At 46.6% G+C, this 17,170-nt stretch overlaps 1 protein-coding gene across 1 annotated transcript; it reads left to right on the forward strand.

The window, feature by feature from the left end:
• Positions 1–646: 646 nt before the first annotated feature.
• On the forward strand, positions 647–6,761 carry FAM241B (family with sequence similarity 241 member B). Its single transcript, XM_048858696.2, has 3 exons — positions 647–748; positions 2,549–2,676; positions 4,831–6,761. Exons 2-3 carry the CDS (start codon positions 2,584–2,586, stop codon positions 5,083–5,085), a joined length of 348 nt encoding a protein of 115 aa, XP_048714653.1. The 5' UTR covers positions 647–748; positions 2,549–2,583; the 3' UTR covers positions 5,086–6,761.
• The last annotated feature ends 10,409 nt before the right edge of the window (positions 6,762–17,170 follow it).

Consider the following 17,170-nt stretch of genomic DNA (forward strand, 5'->3'; position numbering starts at 1 on the left):
GACGGGGCCAGTGGCTAGGGAGGGGGCCAGCGCCCCAAGAGCAGAGCCCCAGGCTCGGGGACCCGGTCACAGGGTCAACGGCTGGGAAGCGGGGCCGGTGGAAGCTGGGACCCAAGCCCCGGGGGCAGGGCTGGGGAGCAGAGTCCTGGACCTGGGAGCGGGGCCCTGGCTTGGAGCCATAGGCACTGGGCCAGCGGCCGGGGAGCAGGGCTGGCAGCTGGGACCCAAGGCACAGGCTGGGGAGTGGAGGCCTGGGTGCTCGGCCAGTGGCTCAGTGTAAAATCTGGGGGTGCTGCAGCACCTCCCGCACCCCTAGTTTCCACGCCACGCCTATGCCTGGGGCGCATTGCCCCATATTCCCTTCTCTTTGTGCCAGGGGCACTCGCCATGCCTAGATTTCAGATGCGTCGGGATTATTAGAGTTGTTTTGAGCAGGGTGATCAGAGTCATGGTGTGAATGAACATGCAGGCCAAGGGAGAGGAGTGTAGCATAAATACTGTGGAGACAGAGGGGCAGAGTTCAAAAGAGAGCTCACTTAATCTCCATAGCCAGTTCAGAGAACTGCAGTTTACTGTGGCGCCTGAAGAGGGGTTTGCTCAGCTCTGGAGAGCCCCTGGCTAGAAGAGAAACTGCCTGCTCACTCACCTCGCTCAGCTAACTTCCTGTGATGTCAGCCCGGAGGAAGCAGCAGTTTGGGTACAAGTCAGTCAGACTGTATGGAGTGAACAGAGAGAGGGAATCGCCGAGGTGAGTATGTTATTTCTGACAGTTTATCGGTAATCTGCTCAGGAAGCAGTACGGCCTCTTCTGCTTTTCCTTCTCCTCCCACCGCCCAAAGAGCTGCTTCTTGCAAAATTTCAAAATTATGTCAAGAAACGTGAGGCAAAGAAGAAGAGTTTCTGAGTACCGTGCAGAGTGACACAGGCAGCTTGGGTAGTATAGTGTTCCTGCTCAGGCTAATTTAAGCCATGTACCTGACCCAGAGGAATCTGTTAGTGCTTTGCTTCTACTTGCCCAGCATATGTGGTATGATCAGCATGCTCATGTGTCTGTGCATCTATCAGCCCTCCTGGGAATGGGAGAGACTGGCCTTCAGATTCATATGACAAACTGGGTACAGGCCATTCTGAACCTGGTCTTGTAGAGGGGAAACACACTGCTAGTCTCTAAGGTGCCACAAGTACTCCTTTTCTTTTTGCGAATACAGACTAACACTGCTGTTACTCTGAAACACTGCTAGCTGTCTCTTTGAAAGGGGGGGTCCTATGCATTGTGCACTGTGGTGGTAAGGCATAGCTGCTGTGTTGGATCTTCCTCATCCCTGGGCACTGGATGGAAGTTTCTAACCATCCCTTACCTCCCCCCCCAAAAAAAAACAAACAAACAAACGAAAAAAACAAAAAACCAAACCCATAAGTTTGCATTATAGGCAAAGGTTCAGGTCAGTTCCAGTTTTCACCCTGTGCTTTGAGCATTGCTAGTTCTAATAGCCTGGAAACCACAAATGCCAGGTTTTAGAAACTAGATCCCTGGGATAGATGTGTTGTAATGGTCAGTTTTCCTGTCTGTGTTATAGATTTGACTGGTCAGACCAATTTTTAATTTATCAGCAGAAACGTGTTTGTTAAATCACAGCACAAAATATTCTTCTGTGCAGAGCCCTCCTGCATGTTTTTCCTAAGGTTTCAGAGGAACAGCCGTGTTAGTCTCTAAGGTGCCACAAGTACTCCTTTTCTTTTTCCTAAGGTTCTGCTTCTTAGAGATTTGCTATTACAAGAGGGAAAACCTTACGGTATTTTAGAACCTTTTTTTAAGTTGTAAAACAGCTGACTTTATTGCAGTTTCTAAAACTATGTTCATATGACACTTTCAAAAGTAATTTTTGACAGCTTTTCAAAAATATTATTCTCTGGGGATTCCATAGCCATGAAAAAGTATCTTTTTCATTTTCTGGCAGTGGGATTTTTGCTGTGTCCATAAAAAAAATACATTTATAGTGTGGGTAAGTAATAGATAAAATGAGAGAGATAGACACACATATCTTCCCATTCCCCAAGAGGCTAGATTGTGGCATTTACATCTCTACCTTTGGTATGGTGTAATGTGGAGCTGCATCACACCAGGATGTATGCTGGGGAGAAGGTGCCATGATGTCTCTGGGCTTCTCTGTGGGCACATTCCTTAGGATGGAGCAGATTTCACCCCTATTGCATAGGCCCTTTTCTGCAAGCTGGTGAGGAATGTGGGTTGCACCATGACCCTTATCTGCTCCCTACTCCTACCAACCCCTTGTTTTCTGTCTTTGCTCCCTGGTAGGCATCAGGATTGAACAGTTCCTACACTCCCCAGAGGCCTCTTGTGGGGGCCCTTATGCAGTCGTGCAAAGAGTGGGGGAAACTTCTTGCATGTCCCTCCTTGACTGCACTCACAATATGGCCCAAGATGTTTAACTGGTTCCCCCTGAGCCTCTCTTCCCTCCTGGATCAGTCTGAAGTAGCTAATAATGCTCAGAGGGGAACTACAGGTCCTTTCTCCTGTGTGTTACAGGTGTGACAGGGTGGGTATATTGCGTGACCCCAAGGATGGTCCGGATTTTGGCCAATGGAGATATTGTACAGGATGACGACCCCCGGGTGAGAGCAAATGCACAGCACAGGGAGAACACCTCTTGGCAGGTAATGAAACAGAAAAGTGTGAAGAAGTGCAGTGTATTTTTGTAATTGCTTAGATTTTTTGCTGAAGGAAATGGATGTGCATCAAGATTTACATCTTCAATGGATGCTTCATAATTCACATTCCCTTTCAGCTGTGAGCATGTGCGGCTGCAGAGCAGTGCGGTACCTACAGCACACCTCATGTGGTTGGAAGCATGGCTGGTAGCTGGGCCCTGCTTCCAGAACCTGCAGCAGCTCCTCTTTTGTGCCATGTTAAACCTCAAGCCAGTAGGGATGGGTAAGGAGTGTGTGTGTGTGTGTGTGTGTGAGGGACAGGAACCAGGGTTGCCATTTAGGTAGGGCACGGGGTGTTCGTGGAGAGGCTAGTCCCTGCCACTGGGAGCAGCCTCCAAGGGCTATCAGTGCTGAAATGAGCCTGGCCTGGCAGGGAGCTGTGGCATGGGGGAAGGGGGAGACTGTGCTGCCACTGCTGCTGGGGCAGGAGTGCCTGGTCTGTGTGTTCCTGCCCGCTCTGGGCTGCAATGGCAACAGCCTCCCGGGCACCCTGGTTTGGGAGGCAGGATTTCTTGGGAAGGCGTGGTAGCGGGCTCCCTCAAGGGCTGAGGCTCCTGGGAAGGGCTGGGTGTAGAAGCTTATGATAGGAAAGATAGGGGCTCCTGGTTTCCTAACTGTGTGTGTTTTTTAACTCAAGCTCTTGAAAGGTAATGGGTACTCAGCATGCATGTCTGTCCCAGATGCATGTGTATTACTAACATGTTGTTTTAAAAATTCCTTACACTGTTTAATGTAATATAGTGTAAAAAGATTTTTTTTAAAGAAGTCTCAGATTGCTACAAAAATGTAGCTCTCACTGGAATTTGGAACCCGCTCAGAGCAAAGAAAATGTAGAGGGAACATTGATCGTAACGTTCTGTCCAGAGGGCTAGGCAAGACAGAGTTGGGAGAAGCAGCATTCCACATTTTACTGCAAAATACTGGAAGAATCTTTGGGGTAGGCAGCGGAAATGACAAGTGCTGTTGTGGGTGCAGAATTTGGGTAGGAATCTGAGTTCACGTTTAGGGCCCAACCACCCCAACCAAGTTAAAACACACAGGAGGGAAAAAGATGCTGCAAATCACGGTGCACTATGGCTGCTGGGCTCTGTAATGTGGGTATGTTGGCCTGGAGAATGGATTGATTGTTGAGGCCAGGGATCTGCGGGAAACATTGGTTTAAGCTCTCTAATTCCCAGACATTGGTTCAGGGCCAGTTCTAGAGGTGGGTGATCACGGCAGTTGTCTTGGGTGCCAACTTCCAGAGGGCACTGTGCTGCTCTTTTCTGTTTGCTGTGTTTTGCTTGGCTGCTCTGGGGGTGCAGAAAATGTCTTTCATCCTGGCCAACAAAATGCCCACGTTCCTGCATCAGTTGTCCCTCTGCCAGTCCTCCTAGAACCAGGAACATGGCAGCCTGGCTCTGGGGGAATCTTGTTGCTATCAGCTGTCCTACTGAAGTGGTGCATTGTAAGTCCCTTTGTGGGTAGTTGGTAATGTGCTGGGAGAGCTAATGCTGGTTTGAACAGCATTGACTCCATCTTGGATTTAAAAAATCTGGTAGTAGTTAGAGGAGCACGATCCTTGGCTCCATCCCCTTCTCTCCTGGCACACCCACCCCCCACCTCCACCAGTTCCATAAATCCCTGACCATGCAGAGTTTGGAAGGGCTTCAGGTTCTCAGGGAAGGAGCTTCTGTTTCCAGCTGGCTGGGTTCCCCTTCACTTGTGTAAATGGGTGCGTGTGCCTGGCCCCACGGGATTTACATACAGGGTGGGTGGGTGAAATTGTGTACTGTGAGGTGTAGCCCAAAAGGTGCAGTACCTGTAATTGTTCTAATGTATCCTACTCTCCATTCCTCTCTCCCCACAATTTCAACTTCAGTTTAGAGCGCAAAAGCCAAGCAGTTCCTAAGAAATGTTTGTGAGAGGAGGGGCAGTCAGTTGTGGTGCCTGATCTCTGCCGCATTGTCTCTCTCGATGACCTCGGGATGATATTTTGCTCTGAATTAAATAATAGGAACGTTTCTGAAATTTTTGCCTTGTTCTTTCCTTCAGCTTCCACCCCTTTTGTGAGTCTGATTCAGCGGGCTGAATTCCTTCTCTCTCTTGTTATGTTTGCAGGAGTTTTTCAACGTGGTGCCTAATGCAGGCCATGCTCGACCGCAGCAGCAGGCTGCCAGGCCTGGGGGGCGCTCTCCATTTTCAAAACTGAACCAGCAGCTAGTGAACATGGGATTCCCCCTCTGGAACCTCGGGAACCAGGTGGTGGAGCCAGTGATGTCCATCCTGCTGCTCTTCCTCCTCATGATGGTGGGCGTGCGTGGCCTCCTCTTGGTGGGCCTTATCTACGTGGTCTCACACCTGAGCCAGCGGTGACAGTGCCCTCCCACTGGCCACCAATGCTTCCTGCTTAGTGAAAGAAAGACCAAGTTTCCTTGTCAGGCATGGGTGTGTTTGTGAGTGTGTTCCCCCACTGAGAGTGTGTGTATATGTGTATGTGTGTGCAGGTGCACAGTTATGTATCCTGAAAGTGTCTGTGTGTAGTGTTCAAGGGGAATTGAAGTGTGGAATTGGGATGCCCAAAGGCACAATCCCAGGTGTAGCATTTCTTCTCACGTTAAGCTGCTCCTTTCTGAGGGTTGCCCAAGTGAGGCTTGGCTTGCCCAGGAGCTTCAGCCACTGGCTAGAGAGGTCATGCCAGAAGCCCAAACTTTGGTGCACCTATAGAAAGGGTCTGGCATGTCATGTTGTGTCATCCAGCACTTATCAGATACCTAGACCTGAGGGGAACTGAAATGGGAGCTTAATTTTCATCTGCAGGTGTGAAGGGCAGTAGGGGTTTCCGAGGAGTAATAAAACAAACACACATGAATGTGAGACAATTTGAAAATGGCCTGGTGAAGGCAGGGTTTACTTTGTAATTACTATTCTGATCTTAGAGGTGTATTGGAAGGGAAGTTTAAATTAAAAGAAGAAGAGGTATTGATGGGTTTGAGCTGACAGCACAGTATATGCTACATCTTAAACATATAGGATTGGAGAGCTGTTATAAGGGGCTAAAGGGGGACATTAAAAGAGCAAGTGGGGAGACCAAAAAGGAGTTTGAAGAAGATTAAAACAGGGAAGAAAAAAAGTGTCTGTAAAACAGGTCATGTCACCTGTACTTTTGTCTTGCCTGGGTTGTCCGGGATATTTGAACAAGAACTTGCTCCGGGACGTTGTCACTGTGGGTGATACCTTATCCCTGCTGCAGGAGGAATGATTCCAACATTGAGTAGCTGGGGAAGTTGGGCTTGGAAATGTGTGGATGGAGGAACCAATTTTTAAACAATACAGTCCTTGATAATTTGCAGAAGTGGAAATTAAACATATCTGCTAAAAACATATTAGAGAGGGGTTGTATTAGGTGTGGTGTATTTTAAAACTTTCTTCAATCCCTCTTTAAGGCCAAGAAACATAAGAACTTTCATCTTGATGAGCTGAGAATCAGTGAGCAATATTTCTCCTCTGTCTTATAAATAGGACTGGGCCTCAACAAAAACAGCAGATCCAGACTTTGGGGGAAGTTTACATCCCGATTGGATCCATACTTCAGGCCTGTCATTATAGTGGGCCAAACCAGACCACAGAATTTAAATTACCCCGCCCATCCTCCCACAAATTTCTGGAAGTTTGAAATCAGGTGCAAATACAGATCTGAATTGTGACTTGGGACCATATTGGCTTATAACAGCTTTACTGTGTGTGTGTGTGTGAGTGAATATGGAGAAGCCTTACTGAACACTTGTGTAGCATGCATGGACAAAGTGGTTCTTGTTTTTGTTCAATAAACTGAGTGAAGGAAATTGTGCATCACAAATTGACTGTAAATTTCTGCCTTCCCCAATGGAGTGTAAAAATGCCAAGAGCAACACCTCAAATTCTCCTCTGGTTCCTGTGATAACGAGAACCTTCTGCTAAAACAACAAGGAGAAAAAAACCGGTAACATGATGTTTTATTATAAGATTGAAATTGTTCTGTGACGCTAGTACATAAATCTCTTTCCAAACTGCCTGTTGTCTGAATTTCTTGCTGTTCTTGGGCCGGTGGCCAGCATGCCAGAGCTGGTGAAAGTCAGTGATAGCTCCCCAAGCGGAGCTTCCACAAATCCCAAGTGCTGGAAAATCTGGGAAGACACAGCTATGCTTTTAACTGGTGTATTGATTAAATACAACCCTACAAACGAACTGACTAGCTCATGGGATTGGAATAGCAAGCCTGTCACTGAGATGGAGTTTAAGAGTCTTACAGATAAAGGCTTGAGCCTGAATCTCACTGAGACTGTCCAGTGACCCAGGCTAGCTTTGTGGGGTGGTGCACTATCATCATGTTGTATTGCATTGTGCTGATGTTTTGGCAGGTTGCTTTGTTTAGGCTGAGGTTCTCAGTCACTCCTTCTAAAACTGAAGCCATCTTTAACTGCAGAGCTCTGGCATTAACTGAAATTTGTTACCTTCTGATGGTCGTTTGGTGACCTATATAAAATGATGTGATGATCTCAGCTCAGTTCCTGATGAACAGCTGTCTAACTTCATCGTGACTGGCACTTATGCTGAGAGTTTCAGCATAGAGATCAAGGACTGAATGGCATTCTGGGACTGAACCATGCATCCCTGGAGGGAATCCCTCCAAAGCCAACCTGAGGCATATTGGCAGGTTAGTGCTGGGGTGCGGGGCTTGCATGGAGAGTGGGCTAATTTGGGATACCAAGTCATTACATTGTGTAGAGATGGCAGGGGCTGACTGGCTTCCTGTACCCCCCTTGAACCCAAGTCAATCTCCCCAGTGGAAAACCAGCATAGGGGACTGATCCCATGGGATTCTGTGGGGTTTTTCCTGTCTGCATCACCAGCTCTTCCTCCACAGGGAGGCAGAGCATCTGAGAGGGACTCTGACAGAGATGGGACTTCAACACTGGGGGCCCCCCATTGTGAGCTCGAGTGACGGAACTAATCCTGTTAGTAAATCATTCCTGCTCTTTCCACAGAAGAGAAGCTCCTTGTGAAAAGAAACAATAAAGGTGAGCATAAGGGATTTGGGTGCTTCTACAACGGACGTGTTAATCACCAGACCTAATCTCCTAAACGACTGTGTTCCCGTGTCAGGTTGAATTTGAAGCCTGGATGCTCAGAGTGAGTTTGAGGGCTAGTGCAGTAGGCTTCATTCAGGCAGGAACTTAATGTATCCTAAAAACTGATTAATTGAAATGAATTAAACCCTGTTAATACCTTCTCCAGCCTGGTTGCTTTTATTTTCTTTTGTTACTATTCCATAGCAGCTCCAGTCCTAAACTTCGCACAATACTAGGGTGCTATGTCATTTTAACTTAAGGTAATTTGTCTCCTATACCTCAACAGGCATTAAGGTTGCGTTGCTGCTGAGGATGCTATGTTTTGTAGCCTGGACACGCATCCTTCCCCAGCATCCCAGAATTATGTTAAGGGATGCTACGCTAGTGGAGGTACTGTCCGTTTTAACGAGGCTATTCTCTGCATTCCAATGTCTCAATCAAGTGCTATGAAACATTATGTAGCTGATGTTTAGTGAACCATATTCCACATTAACACAATTCTAAGAGATATTGGGCTTGTAGCAGGCAGGTTAATGAGTGTGACAATTTTGTGATAATTTACATGGATAAGAGTTTGTGAAAGACGAGGCAAGCTCCTAGACCAAGGTCAGAGCTTCTTAACACCTTCAACAGAAGAAAAAGGCCATGACTTGCATTGGCTTGCATCTGTACAAAATCAGTAGAGAAATATCTTTTAGGATCTTCAATGTCTTGGAGATTTATTTTGATTCATATAGAGTACAATAACAAAGGGGTTGCTGGCCATGCCAGTCTTAAATCCTGGAAAACTCCCTTTCCAAGACTAGGTAAGTGCCTTCATGTTGGAGCTCTTGGCACCAATTTTGAACGTATTAACGTATTAATATAGTTAGTTAACATGCAATTAATTAGTTGATTAATTAACATACCTCTGTTAAGCTTTAACTCTAAGTAGATCTGAAACACTCATGGGAGAGGAGAGAGGGATGGAGGATTTTGACTGAAATTTTGGAATTTGCACCCTTCTCACATAAGGGCTCCTTTTCTGCTGGATCTTTTAGCTGAGCTTTCTCTTCTGGGGTGTTCTTATAAACACATTCATTCAGCCATGGCCTTCAGCTTCCTTTTCGGCTTCCCAGCCGCTGTGTGTAGTTTGGAGGGTTGCTATTTCTTAGATGGTTAAGGGATGGGCTGAGAAGCGTAATGGATGTGGGTAACAGAGGAAGCAAGTCAGCCCTGTGGGACGGGAGCTGCGCTTATACAGCAGCATGGGGTATTGTCAGGGAAGCCTCCAGTTGCAGCTGCCTGCTGCAGTGTGAATAGTTTCACAGCTCACCGAAGAGACGACTGAATTTAATTCAAGATGAATGGGCACCTCCCCGATATAGATGACATTTTCATTGCAAACTAACAAAGGGAGAAATCCAATTACATCACAAAGGGGCTCCCTAATAGGCCATGCAGCCTGTGTGTGCGGTGGGGCTAGAGGCTTCTGCGCTTCAACAATCCATTGCAGAGGGAAGCCATGCAAGCCATCCATCAGCCACACAAAGCAGGGGGAGAGAAACACTCACCCAACCTTTGTGTGTGGGGGACTAAAAGAGCATCATTCGAAAGTCCAAGAGACACGGAGATTGAGTGAGTGGCCTTTAGCGGGGAAGGGGTTTAGAGCGTCCTTTCCAACCAAGCAGTTTGTGTGTGTGCAAGTGTGTTTACATTTTAGCCCCTGTTTTGTGAGTCCTTAAATGTGGGGTTCAGGAATCTAGGCTCTAAAACTCTCTCCCCCTCCTTTTGCTCTTAAGTTTCTTCCCTCCCTTCTCCCTCTCAAGCGAGCAACTGGAATCCTGGTGTCAGCAGCCAGGACTGAACTGAAGTCCAAGGAGCTACATCTGTTTATGTCATGGTTGCATTTGGCCTTTTGTTTCTTTCCTCTCCTTCTTTCACCCTTTCCTCCCCTTTTTCCCTTTCAGTCTTTTCCCCGTTGAGAATCTCTCATCTATGCTATTTTATTTGAGTTGTTATATTGTACCCATCACCCTCTTATATACTCCCTCTCCTCCCCTGTCCCCCATCCTTGCAACAAAATCCATAAATCCTCATTCAGTTTTTGTCAGCAGGTAAAAAATACGTGGTACTAGGTCACTGAAATAAAAGGATGAATGCAACTTGAGAGAGAGAGAGGGGAAGTCTGGCTGTTGCACAAAGACTCTAATTGCAACACCTGTAACCTGCTTTTAGGTCCACGGGTAATGAATGTCAAGTCCCATGATAAAACCAAGAATTTTTCTAAGAGCTGGGGACATATCAGTTGGAAGCGACAGAGGAGGAGAAAGACTTGAGTGTGCTGGTTGACCACAGGATGACTATGAGCCGCCAGTGTGATGTGGCTGTGAAAAAGGCTAATGCAGTCCTAGGATGCATCAGGTGAAGTATTTCCAGCAGAGATAGGGAAGTATTATTACCATCATGCAAAGCACGGCTGAGACCCCATCTGGAATACTGTGTGGAGTTCTGGTCTCCCATGTTTAAGAAAGATGAATTCAAACTGGAAAAGGTGCAGAGAAGGGCCACTAGGATGATAAGAGGAATGGAAAGCCTACCTCATGAGTGGAAATTCAAGGAGCTTGTCTTGTTTAGTCTGACCTAGTAAAGGGGGAGGGTAGACATGACTGCTTTCTATACATACATCAGAGGGATAAATACCAGGTAGGGAGAGGAGTTATTTAAGTTAAGCACCACAAGAACAAATAGATATAAACTGGTCATCATCAAGTTTAGGCTTGAAATTAGATGAAGGTTTCTAACCATCAGAGGAGTGAAGTTCTGGAACAGCTTTCTAAGGGGAGCAATGAGGACAACAAAACCTAACTGGCTTCAAGACTGAGCGTGGTAAGTTTATGGAGGGGATGGTATGATGAGACTGCCTACAATGGCATGTGGCCCATCTGAGATTGCTCGTAGCAAATATCCGCAATGGCTGGTGATTGGGCACTAGATGGGGAGGGCTCTGAGTCACTACAGTGAATTCTTTCCCAGGTGTCTGGCTGGTGGGTTTTGACAACATACTCAAGGTCCAGCTGATCTCCATAATTGGGGTCAGGAAGGAATTTCCCCCCAGGTAGAGACCCTATGCTTTTCTTTTACCTTCCTCTGCAGCATGGGGCACAGGTCACTAGCAGGTTTAAACTAGAGTAAATGGTAGATAAATTCTAAGTAACTTGAAGTCTTTGGATCATGAGTTGAAGATTTCAGTAGCTCAGCCAGAGGTTCGGGGTCTATTACAGGAATGGATGGGTGAGGTTCTGTGGCCTGCAATGTGCAGGAGGTCAGACTAGGTGATCACTATGGTCCCTTCTGGCCTTAAAGTCTATGAGGATATGTCAGATGAACACGCCTAGGTAGAAGCATTTTTTTCTCTTTAATAAACAAAAAGGGAAAATTTGCTGCTTTTAGAAGTGAGGGACAAGTAGTACTACTAGAACAAAGCTCAGTGCAGCAGGTATTGTGCAAGCTTACCCTGACCTCAATTCTTACCTGTAATGACTTCTACTATTATAAACCTGAGCATCTCCTGAGCACAGACTGCCAATCCTACTGAGTGGTGTAATGAGGTTTTGTCAAAACAGAACCATTTGCTGTAGGGTGTGGATCTGATGATTTTCCCCTGAACATCATTACATTAATATATTAATATTAAAATTAAATAAATAAAAACATTTAAAATAGGAATATTAAAGAATCACTGGAGATCAGTGGATTTCCCCCAGAACTCTTTTAAATCATTGGCCTTCTAGCTCCATAGCGATAATTGAATTGGGGACACCTTTGGCTTGAGCCTAGTAGAAGGAGAGTGGAAACCAGAACAGGAAATGAGTAGAAAAGAGATGGGGAAATCAGCATCCTTTTCTCTGGATTTGGAACAGATCTGACTACACAATCCAAATCCAGTGCAGATGCTTCCTATAAAATCAAACAGGGAATTTTTGATACCTCGCATCAGTTCTGAATCTGTGCCATGTGAATGCTATGTGAGTTATAGATGGAAAAGACCTATTCAATGATCTAGTCCACCCTCTTTTTCCAAAAATCCTCCAAGAGAAAGGGTAAAATTTTAAAAAGCTCCGAAGTGGCTTAGAAGCCTTAGTCCCATTGACTTTCAGTGAGAGTTAGACCCCTAAGTGCCCAAGTAATTTTGGAAAACAGGATTCAGTCTCCTAAGTCACTTCGGAGCTTTTTAAAATTTTACTCATGATGTATCAGATTGTAAATCAATACTGCACTTGCTCACTCACCAGGCCAGAAAGGAATGCAGAGAAAATGGAAATGAAAAAATCTGGTTCTGACTTGATTCTGGACATGGGATATGGGTACTGAGGGGTCACGTGACTTTGGTAACCAGGGAGAAAAGGAGCACTCCTGAGCCGTTTCTTCTTTGTGGGTCAAGAGTCAGGGAAAGAGAAACAGAACAGTAAGGACTGAGGCCCAGATCCTCAAAGGGATTTAGGGGCCTAACTCCCTCTCTGGGGAGAAGATGAGAGAACAAACACCACATGACTGATGTGTAATCACATTGCTTAGCATACTTCTGGAAGGCACTCAGCAACTATGGTGATAGGATTGCCAGCCGTGTATTTCAGAAATATGGGGCAGACCTCAGATGTTCCCAGTCTTGACTTGAGCCTCTGGGGCAGAGTCCTTTCTCTGCCCCCTTCCTTCCAAGGGGTTCTCTTCAAAACCCAGGCCTGTGGTGCCTGTTCAGGTTCCGTGTGGGTGCTGGGAGCTGAGTCGGAGGCTGACGTTGATGGTCTCCGCCTATGGCAGTGCTGTGCACCGCCAAGGATCAGGGCTGAAAGAAGGGGTGTGGCCTGGAGGAAGACAGCAGCCGAAGGAGGCTTCGCTGCAACCGCCAGGGGCACCATTAAAGATTTCAATGGGAGGGGCAACTTTCAGAGGGGCGGCCAGGCCAAATTTGAGTGGCATTTTCATCCTGCGCATCTGGTCAAGCGGCCAACTTTACAAAGTGAAGTGCCAGAACACAGCTCTGTCCTGGATTTCAGACTCCAGCCTGATTACCCATACTGCTCCAGCAGCACTACCCTCCCGGTTGGAACATGGGGTACAAGGCGTCCCACCCTGATTTTGTATGGAACAGGCAATTTTTTATTTAAATAAGGACGTCTGTTATAATATGAGACTTGGCAACCCTGTATGAGCACAGTATAAGAACCTGTATATACTAGAACAGGACTCCCACTGATTTCTGATTCACTGTCCTTTGGAGCATGATGAACCCAATGTGATGGGAGGGCTGGCAGAAAACATTGAGTCAGAGCGCCACCTGGTGGATCATGGAGATGTCAGTACATTTTATGCAATTTGTTGTATAATTTGAATGAAAGAGTTGCAAAAAAGCGACTATCCTGTCCCTTTAAAATAGGTTTTCTGTAGAGCCGCATCTCCTTCTTCTTATCCCATCAACTGGGATCAAGTCACTGTGCAAGTACATGCCAAAGTGGCAGTAAGGTCCATTTCCTTACCATCGTCTTTGATGCAATCCATCTATCACTTCCTTGGTTTTCTTTGGGTCTCTTTCCTATCACCCTCTCCTGCCATGCTGTCATCATCAGGTCCTCTTCAGGTACCCGAACCACTGGAGTTATGTTTCATGGATTTTGTCAGCCACATCTCAGGCTTTGACCTCCATCCTAATACTTTTATTATGACAGCTGTCTCAGTGCAACTCCTATTATGGCACAAAGACATCGCAAACACCTATAGGCCTTGAGCCTGCTGTCTCTATTACCCATGCTTCTGCTCCATACAGCTTTAATGGAAGCACCACTGTTCTATAGAGTTGGCTTTTCGTGACATATGTTGTCATACACAACCCCTGAGATCTTATTCCACAATCTTTCAGCATGCTTCAAGCTGGATTGTATCTCACATTTAAGCTTGCCATTTTCTGTGACTCAGCAACCAAGGCTCTTGAACTGGTCAGTCTGGTTTAGTCTCACTCATTAGTCTCTATGTTCGCTCTCCTTGTGACACCTTTACTGATCCACATGACCTCAGTCCTAGTCATGCTCACTTTCAACCCACTCCAATTGAGTCAGTAATGCCACTGGTTTACTGTATCCTCTACACCTTTGCTTGAGGATGCCATATTGCTATGTCATCTGCATACAGGAGCTTCTCACTCTTTCCCATTGCTGATCTAGTCGATGAATATGAGACCTAGCCGTGGATTTAGGGCCGACCTCTTGTGCAGTCTGACTTTCACTTCAAAATGAGCCCTATCTCATTGTGCCCCAGAAAGGACACCTATCCTCTACCACTCCATATTATGAGTTCTTCTATTTCTGTTACTTATTGGGAAGATTTTATTCCCCCAGGATTTTATTTCCCCGCTGCTGAGGTATTCTTTTCTAAGATGTTGGTCTTTATTAAGCATCTATATGTGACTCTGAAACATGCTCTTCTGCTGCACTATTACACTTACAGACTTGCGCCTGAGAACTGGTTCAAGCGAGCAGTGGGTATTATATTATTATTTTTATATCACCAGCCCCTTTCTGGAATGCTCCTGCTAACAAGGATTGTATTACTGGCTCAGATATGAGGTATTAGTAGCTATGTGTGATGGTCCATTGGCTGGGACACTGGCCTAGGAGTTGGAAGACCTGGGTTTTATTCCCTGCTTTGCCACAGACTTGCTGTGTGACTCTTAGCAAGTCACTTAGCAGCTCTGTGCCTCAGTTCCCTATCTGTAAAATAGGGATAATAGCACTGCCCTAACTCAGAGGGGTGTTATGAGGATAAATACATTAAAGATTGTGAGGTGCTCTGATTCTACAGTCATAGGGACTGTATAAATACCTAGATTGATCACAATTTATTTCTGTTTGTGTTTCTTCTTTCACATTGCGTCTTACCAGCACTTTATATGATGCATTGGGCTGGGTCCTCAGGTGCTGTAAATTGGCAGAGATCCGTTGTCTTGTGTTCATTATGAATACCGTGGTCTCTATCAATAGTAAAAAGAAAACTTGTGGTACCTTAGAGACTAACCAATTTATTTGAGCATAACCTTTTGTGAGCTACAGCTCACTTCATCGGATGCTCAAATAAATTGGTTCGTCTCCAAGGTGCCACAAGTACTCCTTTTCTTTTTGCGAATACAGACTAACACGGCTGCTACTCTGAAATCTATCAGTAGTATTCATTTAAAGAGGGCTGATGAACATGCATTTTCCATTTACTACCAATAGGTGGCGCTGGCCGCTCAGCTGCTGACTTGTGCTTGTTCAGTGAAGGTGCAATTTCAGAGCAAGAAAAGGGTTCCCTCATAGTGCCCCAAAGGTGACATTCCTAAATGAAGCAGAGTGACAAATTGGTCTCATGATCATACAGTCCTGCATACAGTAAGCCTCCCTTGGGATTCAAGGGCGGTTGGAATGACCCAGGCTCCTTGGAACCTGCAGTCCAATGAGCAATTGAAATAATTTGTCAACCTCCTTCTTGCTGTGGTTTCACTGCTGAAAAGTGATGGTTTATGGCACCAGCAGGATGGAGGTCCAGTGTCAGGCTGTAAGAAGCTTCCATCCTGCTCCAATACCAGTTTAGTGATGAAAAGATCAACTGTAAAGCAAGAATAAAGTTCCTCTGCTGGCTTGTTTCTGGGACCTGGGCTCCCTGAGGAGTTTCAGGGCATGCCTTCCAGCTGCCTCTCTGAGTGGGACGAGGCCACGAGGGGGAAGGTGCTACCGTCTCTCTAAGGGTGTGAGCTGAGCCAGGAGCAGCAGCCTCAGCCCCTTCTCCTGACTGGAGTTTGAGCAATGCCCCAACACTAACCTGGAGTTTGAGCAATGCCTCCCTCTGTGATGAGGGAGGACGGCTGCAAAATGCAGCGCTTTTGCGAGATTCTGCAGGGGCTGAACTACCAAGTTATCACTGAAAAGTAAGATACAGGTTGAACTGTAGAGACAGACCTGAGCACGCAGGTCTGAACTTCGCCAAAGATTTTCTCCATTCTTCTCTCGTCTTGACATCCATTCTTCTGTGTTTCTTGTGCTCTCTTCCATTTCCCTTGTTTTCTGGGTGAGGCAGTAGGAGACATGTCATAAGGCATTTCCATGTTAGCAGAGGTGGCGACTAGGCACAATTGACTGGCCATGAGCCTCAGCCCAAACCTTGAACTGAAACGAACCCGGGGCCAGAGCCTTTTCATGGGAGGTTTCAAAAGGCTTCCTCTCCCACCAATCCTTGCCTCCGTTGGTGAAATCTGGCTGGAGGTCTCAGCACGTCTGGCTGACTGCAGGGCTGGCTTCAAATCATTCTCGCATCTGAGGCTGGGGGTGGCATGACAATGAATTACAGGGTGCCTCTGGTTCAGGGCAGCCCTAGTGCAGTGGACGTTTGAATAAAGCAATTGGCCAGAGGATAGCAGGGCGACAGCAAGACCTGCACCCTCTTTTCCCCCAATGAACTGTCAGCAAGGTCTGCTAGGAGGGTGAGAAGAGTGTGATGGGAAGCCAAGGATGGAATTGGGGAAGGTAAAAGAAACTCGTTAGACTTAGAGGAAGGATGGAGCTGGATGAGACTTGGAGAATAAAGGAGATAAAAGAGCAGCAGAACTAAATCAGGGTATGTCTACACTGCAGCTGGGAGCGTGTTTCCTAGCGTGGGTAGACAGCCAGCTGGTAGCACTGCTGGAACTATGCCACTAAAAGTACCAGTGTGGGTGCAGTGTCCCAGGCTAGCCCCCCGCAGACACACCCGGGGGGTGGGGGTTGGTACTTGGGCCGCTAGCCTGAGCCACTGCCTCTGGTGCTGCAGCCATGCTACTATCTGAAACACGCTCGCCTGAGCAGAGCACACGCCTGTCCGGCTATCTGCCCTGGGAAGGGTGCTCCCAGCTGCTGGGTAGACATACCTATAGAGTGCAAACTCCCCCCCTGCGTCAGAGACAGGGCTTATCCTCTTTCTCCAGCATCCTGCACACCAGGGTGGGATAGACAGTAAGACATAAATAATTCAATTGGACTTGGAATCCTTCTTTCGTTCATCTATCTCCTGTGAAAACAGATGATGCTGTTCTCCTCCAGGATCGCACCGCTTTAGAGCTGGTGTGGGAAAGGACAGGCTGGGCAGCCGCAGCACTGAGTCATCCAAACCACTCTGAACATTATTACTTCCTGCTTATATTATGGATGCACCCAGAGGCACCACTCAGTATCAAAGCTGCACTGGGCCAGGCAAACACACATGAAGACAGGAGTGTCTGCCCCAAAGAGTTTACATTCTACAAAAATGAGCTGACTGTCCTTTAAGGGTCAAGTCAAATTTTCCTTGCTCCCTCCATAGTATGGGAG

The sequence above is a fragment of the Caretta caretta genome, chromosome 7 (genome assembly GCF_965140235.1).
Source record: "Caretta caretta isolate rCarCar2 chromosome 7, rCarCar1.hap1, whole genome shotgun sequence".
Classification (NCBI taxonomy): Eukaryota; Metazoa; Chordata; order Testudines; family Cheloniidae; genus Caretta; species Caretta caretta.